Source organism: Vitis riparia, chromosome 2 (assembly GCF_004353265.1).
Source record: "Vitis riparia cultivar Riparia Gloire de Montpellier isolate 1030 chromosome 2, EGFV_Vit.rip_1.0, whole genome shotgun sequence".
NCBI lineage: Eukaryota > Viridiplantae > Streptophyta > Magnoliopsida > Vitales > Vitaceae > Vitis > Vitis riparia.
Genome location: NC_048432.1, coordinates 1,465,015 through 1,477,474, shown reverse-complemented (window position 1 = coordinate 1,477,474; position 12,460 = coordinate 1,465,015). Strand labels below are relative to the sequence as shown.

Genomic DNA, 12,460 nt, shown 5'->3' with positions numbered 1-12,460 from the left:
GATGGGTAATTTTATTTAAAGTTACCTGATTTTATGTTTGGAAAATCTACTTAAATAATGGAAAGTTTTATTTATTTATTTATTTATGTCAATGAACATTTGGATAAATCTTTGGAAAACTATTTTCTTAAAAATTTGTTTTAATGGTCATTATCCGTTTATTCAAAACAATTATCATTCTTATCTCATTAAAAATAATTCTCATTTCATTAAAATAAAAATAAAAATAAACGGAAAGAGTGAGTGTGCAAATTTCCCATACCTATTGCCCCATGCTCTTTTTAATATTTTTTCTTAAAAATTTTAAAAATTTTAAAAATATTATTTTTAAATTTGTTAATTACATTAAAATAAATATATTTTATAATAATTAAAATATTATATTTTTATAATTTATTTTGTTGAAGAATATTTTATTTTATAGATATAGTAAACATAGGAAAACAAAAATTAAATTAAATTAATTTCATATATAATTGGGATAGGAAGGGATGAGACAATTTGACTAATAATTAAATCCATAGTCAAATCATTTATGGGATCTAATGATCCCTAAGAACATATTCATCCTTTTAACTATGCGTGTTTGGTTTGGCATTTGATTTAAACAAAAATAAAAATGAATAGAAAATAATTAATGATTTGGATCATATATCAACAACCAATCTTCGATGTAAGAGAAGGTTCCATCGGAACAATTATTTATTTCAGGGTTTCTATTTTTTTCTTTTTAAAAAAAGAGAAAGTGTATGGAGAAATGACAAGAAGATATTGGAACATCAATTTAGAAGAGATGATCAAAGCAAGAGTTCTCAAGTCTTAAAAAAAATCTCAAATTCATCATTAACTGTTTATTTAAATTTCAAACTCCTCCTTAACAGGGTAGACGGGCATTTGAAAAAAACCAACTCCATTACCATCCCTATTTTTGTTAAGAGACGATATTGTTTTTTTTATGTTTTCTTTTATTTGATTTGTTTTAGGCGTTATTTATACATATTCACAAACAAATTTTCATAATCTGAATTTCAATAAATATGACTTTAAGTTTTCTAATTTTAAAAATAACTTTTAAACGAGACATTAAGTCTATATTTGATTTTTGGAAAATTTGAGAAAAATGTAAGGGAAAGAAAATAAAGAGGAAAAGTAGAAGAAAAGAAAAATGAAGGAAAAAAAAATTTTAAATCAATAAATTGTTTTTATATGTTACTTCAAATTTATTTCATCAATATAAAAATTAAATAATTTGAAAATGTATGAGTTTGTAACTAATTTTAAATATATTTTATTTTATTTTTTGTATTTTTCATGGTAGAATTAAACACGGAAAAATAATTTTTTTTAATATATTTTTTATTTCCTTAATAATTTTTGAGAACTTTGAGAAGCTCGAAAAGTCAGATTGGGATGAACTTGGGTCAGACTTTTAGCATCAACCAATGACCCTACTTGCAGCATCAGCCCAGTTAGAGCCCAATAGTTAAAACATTGGGCCGGCCCAGTTTAGGCCCAATATGACCTTCAATTGCTAGACTTACGTTGGACACTGGACAGTTCAGGCTTGCTTCCCAGATCTCCATTTACACCAAACGCAATCAATCATTTCTTCCTCCAGACGCTGCGTTTCGATCGGATATCTGGACTCTGAGATCAAGGTACTGCTCCAATCTCTAGTCCCAATTGAATCAAGGTTAGATACAATTGGATGCTGAGAAGATGAAGGAAAATTTTGAACAGTAAATATGGACTATTTGGCTGAGTCGATCAGAGATTTTATTTTTTTTTTGGATTTTTGGATTCTTGTTAGCAAAGAAGGTGAGAGAGATAACACTGGAAACAAAATATGGATTTTCGTTTATTTTTCTTCATTTTCTTGGTAACCAAAGGGAGGGCTCGGGTTTTAGTCTTGAGTGCTTTATAACTTGGGAATGCTATTGCTGTAGGTTCTGAATTGTAGTGTTTCTCTTTGAACAGCTGTGGAACTATTGCAGGTTTGGATTAGAGCTCAGAATGAAATTTTTGTTAGATTGATGGTCTTTGCTATTTGGGATTTTCTGGTATGAAAAGACTTTTGGTTTAGAATCTCTAGGTGCGAAATTTTCACCACTGAGGATTCTGGAATATAGAAAAGTGCCACTTTGCTTAAAACTCACACTGATTATTTGGCTCATGGTTGGAAGCAAAATTTGAGAGATCACATAGGCACGACAATGTTGTTTTCTTTTATTGCTCAATTCTCGGTAAGCAAAGAGAGGGCTGGGGTTTCTCTTTGAATGCTTCTAAATTTCCAATGCTATTGCTAAAAACTTTGAACTCTATTTTTCTGGAAGCATAAAATAGAGATGATTTAGAAATGAAAATGCACTTATCAAAAAAAAAAATTTAGGAATGAAAATGTTAGTTTCTTGTTTTGCTCTATTTTCTTAGTGACCAGAGATATCACTAGGAAGAGGGTAATTTAAGGCAAATTTGGAGAGATAGATTGGGGATGACGAATGGTGTGTGCATGAGGTGAGAGAGGCTTTTGGAATGGGTTTGTGGAAAGACATCAAAAAGGGAGTGATGATTCAGTCTTAGAACCTTCATCTAAGTCAGAAATGGTTTGAGGACTAAGTTTGTTTAGATAGGTGGGTAGGGGAGTGCCTTTCAAAATAGATTTTTCCTACTCTTTTTTGGAATTGCCTTTGCCAAAGATATGAGAGTCAGTGATTTTTGGGAGACTAGAGTTAGAGGTGGTAAGTGGTGTTTTAGCTTGCAGTGGCATATGCATGATTGGGAGTTAGAGGCCTGCATTCATGAGGTGAGTTTATATGGTGAAGGGGAGGACAAACTTTGGTGGAAGGTAAGGAACAGGGACAGGTTCCAGGTGAAGTCTAAATAAGGACCCTCTTTGAGAAAGAGGTTTGGGGCACTTGTGAGAGTGGTTTTCTTTGCCTAGGATGTGGTATCAGTTAAGATTTTAACCCTTGACAACCTGATGATGGAAGGATCACTTTTGGTGAATATATGTATTCTTTGTAAATCTAGCAATGAACCAGTAAATTATCCTTCAATGTGGTAAAACTTGGTTGCTATGGATTTTTTATTGGCTATTTTCAGGATGCAATGGGTATTTCCGGAGTCAGTTAAGAAGCTTTTTATGGGAAATCTGCAGGCATAGGTAGACAGCGGAGAAATGTCTGGTGGATAGCCCTCTCTGTTTGTTCTAGTGTATTTGGAAAGAACGCACTGGTAGAGCCTTCAAGAAGGAGGAGCTTTCAGATCAAAATCTGAAGTTCTTTATCAAGTCCTTCATGGAGTGGTCAAGGGCACCTTTGGGAATCCCAAATGGCACATTACTATATTTCATTGATAGTATAAACTGGGGCTAGTTGGCTTTGCAGCTGTTTGCTCTGTGTCTCTGTGTGTGTTTTTCCTTTTTTCTTTTTTCTTTTTTACATCTTCTATACTCCTTATCTACATAAGTTGACCTTTTGTTATGTGCTTTCTATCTCTATCTTGGCTTGCCTATTAAAAAGGAATAAAAAATTCTTATAGAAGATTGGCAAAACTGTGCTAGTTATCAAGATAGAAGAAACAAAAATAGCTTTTGAATCCTTGAGTGCACACCAAATAGGCCAATAATAAGGCCAACAACGAATGTGCACCCAATTGGCCAATACTAAGGCAGACAGCAAACTTTTTAGGCATTAACACTATGACCAGAAGGAACATTGTGAAGGCAATAAAGGCAAAGAAAACCCCATCAACAGGGAGCAATGAGAAGTACATGAGAGATTTTCAAGAGGGGCACTGCTAGTTGCAAAAAATAATAAAAATTATAACAATCAAAGTTACATAATATAGAAAAAAACGTTTACAAACACTGCATAGTTTTATATATAGTATAGATATCCGTATAGTATTGATATATAGATATAAATTATTTATATGTGGGATGATTCTTAGGGCTATCTTTATAATACTTTTGTTTGAGAGTTTTAACTTGTTGACTATGATGTTTATACCTTGTTCGAGGACTTTTATTCTGGTCTTTTTTTTATGTTAAAGTCATTGGAAGTAAGTATTCATGCTAACCACATTTTCGATATTGGTCTTTTTTGTATTAGGTCTTGGGCAATGACTATGATTCCATTGGACCCAATTTATCAAGTTAATGACATCATATATGCACCAATGCAGTGTTTTAACCTTTAATCACATTTTTCACAGTCGTCTTTTATTTATTGAAAAATCGCAAAAAGGAACTTCCCTATCCCATCCTGATAACTCTTTAAGACCTATCTGGATTGGCTTTTGATAAACCAAAAACTTTATTTCAAGCAGAACTGTGTTTATTTTTTTGATAATTTTAATAAAAGATTTCTTGACTTAAAAAGAAAAACTTTAGCTTTGTTTGGGTTCCTTTTTTGTTTTTTGGCTTTAGCAGGGTTAAAGCTGAAGTTGAAGTCATAATCTTAAAGGGACAATAATGGTATTATGAAAGTTTCATTGAAAATAAAATAGTTTCCTGAATAAGCCTTAAAGGGCTTTTTATGAGAAGTAATATTTTCCTGCCTTCCATATTACGTTATTTTTATGCCAATGGCTCTTTAAATAAAATTACCTTGGGTAGGTATATAAACCTTTATTGAGCCTAAAGAAGAGTTTATGATGTCTAAGAAGCCTATTCAAACAGGGTCTTAATATAAAAGTAAGAACAATGTCATTTTTTTTAACGCAAATCAATTTTCTGCTTATGTGAAAATTTTTTCATGTTTAATGAAAGTTGCATGGTATCAAGTTTGCCCCTTTGTATTATGATGTGAAGAAAATGCTGCTTTCTAGTGCAAAGTAATTTTAACCTTGGCTTATATTTAACATCTAAATAAAGGCAGAAATAAAAAGTTACCCATAAAGACCAGGACTTTTCTCAAATTCAAAATTTGGGAGTCTCATGAACCCTTCATAGAAAGTCGTTGTGTAGACTTTTTATTATCTATTCTACAATCATGTAATGAAAGGATAAAAAAATAAAATGTCCTAGAAATTGCACTATTAAAATACAAGATAGAGGAAAATAAAAAATTCATTATAACAATTAGAATTGCTTTCTTAAAATTGTTAATCAAAGCACAACCAAAATTGCTTATGATATCTTTACTTAATTTGTTTCCAAAAGTGTTTCCATCGTTTAATCCATCTTAATTTGAATGCCATAGAATCACATCACAAGGATAATCTTTAATAATCCTAGATTAAATAGTGGAATGCATCCATTAATAAAAATAGCAACAAAATCTTCTTTGTTGTGTAATTCTTTTGAAGAATAATCATTAAAAGACCAAATAGGATGGCTAGGGGGCAAAGTAAGAAATATGAAAAGTAAAAGTATTTTCATGTAATTAAATAGATTTGATTAAATCTAAGAAAGTGGGTTGTTTCATTGTTGTCAAAGCAAAGCAAAGAATTGTTGGTGTGCCTCTTTGCTAGGTAGCCCTAATCCTAATTCTTCTTCTTCTTCTTGTTTTAGGACCCTAATTGATACATAACATGAATCACAAAGAAAAGAAAATAAAAGAAAATTTTCATTTTGATTCTTGTAGATCACATGATCAAGCACTGTACATAATGAAAGTTAAGGTAGTAGGAAGGAGGTTGAATGAGCTAGAGTGTCGGTCGTTGGAGTTTTAGCTGATTGAGACTCACTGAACTCAAGTAGTCATCTTTTTTTTTTTTTTCATATTCGTATTTTGGAAATCTGATAGCATTGTACTCTGTGTAAATTGGTGACAATTTTGATAGGAAAGTATGTGCTTTTGTGCTTTGAGATGGTTTTGGGGCTAAAATCATGGGAATTATGGTTAGAGATGTTCATGTTCAAGGTATTTGATGGGTTGATTTGGGTTTAGTTTTGGATCCAAATTTGGATGGAATTTGTAAGGGGCATTTGGAGAATTTTTAGGTATTTTAAAAATATTTTATTGGAGTATTGAAGGATGAAAGAGAAGACTAGTAGGGTGACATTGACGAAAGGATTTGGGAAATTTTAAGATTTAGAAGGGGTTTTGGGAGAGAGAACCTAAGGATGGGAATATCTTACTTATATTAGACCTAGTGCCCAGGTGGTTTGTCCAATTATGGGTGGGATGGGGATTGCAATTCTTTCTAATTTTTGAGGTATTATGTATATCAGAGGCTCAACTAGAAAGCATAAGAATAGGAATAGGAATTTTGTGTTATATAGGGCAATCCTTGATACCTTCTGATTTTCAAATTGAAATCAATCCTTGGTAAAAAGAATTGAACCTTTTATTTTGCTTTCAATAGAAATTAAAGGAATTGTATGAAATGTTTTGCATTGGTGTTCTAGCCAAGCATGAGTAGAAAAATGATGTGGTTTTGGCTTCTATTTTATATTACATAGTGGATGCCTCTCAATATTTTTTTTTTTTGATAGGAAACGACAAAGAGATATATTGATAGAAAAAATAAGTACAAGAGAAGGATGAGAAATCCTCCCACCAAAGAAAACTAAACTACAAGAATACAAAAACAAGAAAGTACACAGTAAAACAAGCTAACACTCTAGATTAGACCAATCCTTAGGAATTACACACCGCTAACCAATCAAGTTGTAACACATTAAGGGGAGTCCCCTTAAAAACCTTGGAACAGAAAGCCCAAAGAGAAGCAAGGAAAAAAATAGAATCTCAAAGATACTTTGAATTCCTTGCTTTATCCTAAAAAATCCTCATGTTTCTTTCCCGCCACACAACCCAAATTAAAGCGATGCTCGCAGCTTGCCACAAAACTATCCCCCTCTTAGATGAACCAAAACCATTAAATTTGATGGACATCATGTCAAAGATGCTCTTTGGGGGGACCCAATCCATCTTGGCTAACTAAAATAATCTGTGCCACAACCCCATCATCAAAGAGCAATGTAGGAAAAGATGATCCGCTGATTCCCCATGCTTCATGCACAAAATACAAATATTAGGACTAAGAGCTTTGTAGGGTCTTCTCAATTGTAGCATGTCATTAGTATTTACCTTCTTGTGTGCCACTAACCAGACAAAGGACTTCACTTTGAAAAAGACTTGAGAATTTCAAACGAACTTAGAAGGAAAAACGGAGGAGAACTAGAAAATTGGGATAAGGTTAGAAAAAAAGATTTAACTGAAAAAAACCCTGAAGAAGATAATGGTCAAGATCTGGCATCTGAAATCGAAGGTGATAGATGCAAACCATCAAGTGACGGCATGAGGCCTTCTAAATCTTCTATCTCAGAATCTGAAAGGTTACGACGAAAATTAAAGTTCCAAGAGAAAGGACGAGTAGAACCGAGAATTGAAGAAATAGGATTATTTTTATCCAAGACTACTCTAAATAGTCTTGGATATTGGGATCCCAAAGATTGGTCCCCCCGCCACAAATCTTCCCAGAATCGAATTCTTTCCTCATTTTCTACCACAAATCGAGTAAACATGGAAAACTCCTGAAAGTCTTGTGCAATAGCCTTCCAAGGACAACGATGTGACCATCTGACTAAAGTGTTAGCATCCCAACCATTAGAGTGTGATCCATAAATGCTTAAGATGACCTGATGCCTAAGATGACCTGATGCCATAGAGTTGAACCCTCTCTAGGGTACCTCCACAACCATTTCCCTAAGAGAGCGAGATTCCTTAGAGAAATCTTCCCAAATCCCAATCCCCCTTTTGCCTTTGGATTACACATTACATCCCAACTAACTAAATGATCTCTTTTACCTTCCCCAATCTCTGACCATAAAAAATCCCTTTGCAACCTCTCAATTTTTGCAGCCATTGAAGCAGGTATCTTAAATAAGGAGAGGAAGTAACAGGGCATGTGGGTGAGACAAGATTGGATAAGAGTTATCCTTCCTCTAAAAGATAAATAAGCTTTTTGCCACCCATCTAATCTTCTTGAGATTCTCTCAATCACTGGATCCCAAAAGCCACAAGCCTTGGGATTCCTTCCCAAAGGAAGACCCATATAGAGTATAGGCCAACCAAAAGCTTTGCAATCAAGCAACTCAACCAAACTAGAAAGATGATTCTGATCAAGATTGATGGCATAAATATTACTCTTGTCAAGGTTGACCTTGAGCCCAGAAATATGCTCAAACATTAGCAAAAGACTCTTGAGAGTCTGCAGTTCTTCCTCCCTAGTGTTAGAAAAGAAAATGGTATCATCTACGAATTGCAAATGGGACACCCTAGTTCTATTTCTACCCACCCTGAAACCCTCCAACAAATTTCTTTCCTCTGCTCTCAATAGCATCCTGCTCAGTACATCTATGACTAAAGTAAACAAAAAAGGGGATAAAGGGTCGCCTTGTCTTAAGCCTCTAGATGCCTTAACCACCCTTTAGCGTTTTCATTCACCAAGACTGCATAAGATATCGAGGACAAACAACCACTCATCCATTTCCTCCAACTAGGACTGAGGGTTCTTCTCCAACATCTGATCCAAAAAATCCCAACTCACAAGATCGTAAGCCTTTTCAAAGTCAATTTTGAAGACGACTCCTTCCTGCCCTGACCGTCTTTTCTCATCTACTATCTCATTGACTATGAGAATCGCATCCAATATTTGTCTCCCTTGAACAAAAACGCCTTGAGTAGAATGGATGGTTTCATGTAGTACCCCTCTTAGACGTCCTGAAAGCACTTTGGCTATTATTTTGTAATGGCTAGTGATCAAGCTAATGGGTCTAAAGTCTGAGATTTTCTTTGTCAAACTTTTTTTGGGTAACAGAACTATGAAGGAGGCATTAGTGCTTTGATTGATAATCCCGCTTCTATGAAACTCTGCAAACACTCTCACTAAATCCTCCTTGATCACATCCCAACAATCTTAAAATACTGCAATGGTAAAGCCATCAGGCCCCGATGCCTTATCCCTATCCAACTGGAAAATGGCCTTAGAAATCTCTTCTTCAGTGAAAGGGGAGTCCAATCTAGACACACTCTCTTCCGATATAGGGAACCAATCTAAACCTTCAACACTCCAAGACTCTCCAGTAGGACTCGCGTAGAGCTTTTCAAAGTAAAGTAAAATCTCCTCTGTGATACTCTTAGCATTATTCAACACTAAGCCACTTTCATTCTCCAACACCTTGATAAATTTCCTATTTCGTCTGCCATTAGCCACTTTATGAAAAAACTTTAAGTTACAATCCCCTTCCTTAACCCATTTCACCCTAGCTTTTTGTCTCCAATGAATTTCTTCCCTCAAAATTAATTCCTCTAGCTCCCTTTTTCTTAAGGCTCTTTGAACTAAAAGATTAGAAGTGAGACCCCCTACTTGCTCAATGGCATCAAAGTTGGCTAAATCATTGAGGATGCTTTTTTTCCTTTCATTTAGCTCTCCAAAAGAAACCTTATTCCACTCTTTCAAATTGGCTTTAACAAATTATAGTCTCCTCATGAACTTGTGACCTTCCCACCCATTTCCTTGAAAACCTCTCCACCAATTTCTAAAGTTCTCATTGAAACTAGGATGTTGCAACCACATATTCTCAAACCTAAAAGGTGTTGGGCCCCACTTGAACGGGTTGGTATCCAAAACAATCGGCCAATGATCCGATGTCCTTCTAGGAAGAGCTTCTTGAAGGCCTTGGGGAAAGAGATGCCCCCGCTCATTTGAGTAAAGAAAATGATTCAATCTCTTACACACGGGAGACTCTTGCATGTTTGACCAAGTGAATGATGCGTACCGTAAAGGTGGATCAAACAATTCACATTCTCTTATAAAACTATCAAAGTCCTTCATGCTTGAAGTTAAACTAGAACCACCCAATTTTTCTGAACTTCTCCTTATGACATTAAAATCACCGCCCACACACCATAACGGAAAAGATAGGCCAAAAATGTCTAAAAGTTTCACCCAAAATTCCTTCCTAAATGATGGGCTGTTTGGGCCATAAACTGCGGATATCCAAAGAGGTCCGCATCCGTCCAAAGCAAACTTGACTGAGACCGAGAAGGATCCTATTACCACCTCCTCACTACGCAGTTTTTTAGAGTCCCAAATAATCAAAATCCCACCTGAAGCCCCGCTCGCCGGAAGAGCAGTTCATTCCTTATTTCTGACCGTCCAGACACTACCCACAAACCTTCTGTCACACTTCGCCTTTTTTATTTCCTGAATCATCACAACATCTGGATTCTCTAACGGGCCTTTTAAATTAGAGGTCTTCGTTCCTCTTATTCTGTGGCCCAACCATGACGGGCCTTTTAAATTACAGCCCACGATTGTGGCTGAAGGTGGGCTAGGGTTGGGAAGAGACTGGGCCTTTCTCTCAAAGGCCCGACCATCCTCTTCAGAGAAAGCCTCGTCCCTGCCAGCCCTAACTTCGATTGGACCTTGAGAGCGTGCAAACAGCGGGACCAACTTTGCTGAAGATCCTGCGTGTTGGAACGTTGAAGACGACAACGCTGCAGTCTCGTGGGCTTGAATAACAACTGGACCAGCAGGAAGCCCACGATTTTTCATCCCAATTTGGGCCCTAACAGGCTAGGCTTTAAACAAGGTCATAGGCATAGTGGGCCCACTAATGTTTCCTTCTACTAGGCCCAGAAGACTCCCTCCCCAGCCATTCTCCCTTTTGGACGCCAAGTTTGAACTTGAAAATCGATAATGTGGCCGGGGAAGAAGCCTCCTATTCTTTGACCATTGAGAGACGCAACCTCCCGCTTTCAACAACTCGTCCCTTCTACGGGTTGACTCAGACCTGAAAATGTCGTCTTCTTCATCTTCTCCGGTGACTGTACCTGTGATTGTGAATGTCCAGGCCCCATCTTCCACCTCTAGCAACGCTGGTAGCACGGCATTTGGAAGCATCTCCACCCACAGCTTCACCTTCGACAAGTCTACAAGCTTCAAAGATTCCTGTGCCACCTTCGTTACCCTCCCCCACTTCTTCATAATGAATTTCAACTGATCTTCATCCCACAAGTGAAAAGAAAGACCTTTTAGTTTCTAACCAGCCCCTTCTGAATTTTCCAACAACAACCATATTTTCTCTTGGCGACCATCTCCTCAGGAGAATAGACCTTCCTCTCACTAATAATCTTCCCTGCTCTTGGAACCATTCAGCACTCCTTGCAGAATCCACAAAGAAACACCCCTTGAAAGCAGAAATAGGGGTTACAGACACCATTCCTTTTGTACCCATCATCCTCGCAATAGCTTTTCCTACGTGAGCCCATCAATATAAATATGACAAACTATATTCAGCTCAGCATTATTGTTTGTCTTTTATTTTCTGAACCAACTTTCTTTTGAGGAATCCGTATTTTAGTTGTGCTTTAATTATTAGTCACTTCTTTGATTTCTTTCTTTGGTTGTAAAATTTGTATTTTGATGGTTTTGGTTTTCTCTATTGCATATGAAAAACATCTAGTTGTAAATGATCCTTCACAGTCTCTAGTTCATTGGGCTGGGGGTTATTCTCGTTAGTCCTATTAGTTATAAGTAATGGAAGATTTTACTTCTATGAATTTCTGTACTGACTGTTTTTATTTTGATATTTTAATGGCAATGGTGCATGTTCACGCATCAGTTAACTTCATCTTTTTTATCATAATTTTACATATCCAACATCTCAATTATAAGACATCTTTTATAATTTTGCAGACATTACTTTTGGTGTGAAAATGAATTTTTTGATGCGACCTTCCCATACTGCACATGTAGACAAGCGACCTGTTCATGAAATTTCGAAGGGTGCACAACATGTGACAGAACCTGCATCAACTTTGGAGGGTCTTATTGCTGAAGACTCATTTTCAAATAATTATATGGATGAGGTTAAAGATGAAGTCGGAGGTGAAAATGGCAGTTTTGCCGGTCTAAGTTCAAAAAGAGACTCTCCTGTCCAGGACAACATCTCAGACGTTACTGAAGAAGAAGGATGGATATCTATTCCATACAGTATTCCCCCACTATTTCAGTTTTCTAATTTACATTGACTTAACTAGCACTATGATTGTCCACCTGCACAAACACATTTATGCATGGGTATACAGTATACTCACATATATGTATCTGCATTGGAGCATGTTTTTGATAAGCTTTAATTTGGCTTATTAGTAGGCTAAGATTTATTTGTTATACTAAATGCTTGAACCTACTGGTTCTGCCTTCTTGTTCTTGTGAGAATTGAGCTTCAAATACGAACAGAACTGTTCCTTGCTATTTGTATTATATGTTACTATGTACTATACTGTAACATCTGTTGTTTTGAAATCGATGGGACGTCTTAAGCTTGAGTCTCGTTGTCATGCTGGCATTCCCGTCTCTCCATTGAGTCAAAGACATGCAAATATACTAATAATGTCTTGTCATTGTCATAATATATCGATTAGACTAGAAAAGATTCAAAGGGACTTACTTTAGGGAGGGGGGCTTTGGTTAATAAGCCTCATCTGGTGAATTGGTTTGT

General features: G+C 35.9%; 1 protein-coding gene across 2 annotated transcripts in view; it reads left to right on the top strand.

The window, feature by feature from the left end:
- The first annotated feature begins 1,564 nt into the window (after positions 1 to 1,564).
- The window catches only part of LOC117929579, a 35,094-nt gene continuing 24,198 nt past the window's right edge, over positions 1,565 to 12,460 (top strand). The window contains exons 1-2 of one of the 2 annotated variants that reach the window (XM_034849908.1): positions 1,565 to 1,658; positions 11,653 to 11,949. In XM_034849908.1, the coding sequence (XP_034705799.1) occupies positions 11,673 to 11,949 (277 nt within the window). In that variant the 5' untranslated portion in view covers positions 1,565 to 1,658; positions 11,653 to 11,672. Of the gene's footprint in view, positions 1,659 to 1,709; positions 1,819 to 11,652; positions 11,950 to 12,460 lie in introns of those variants that run through there. The other variant, XM_034849900.1, reaches the window with a different exon arrangement.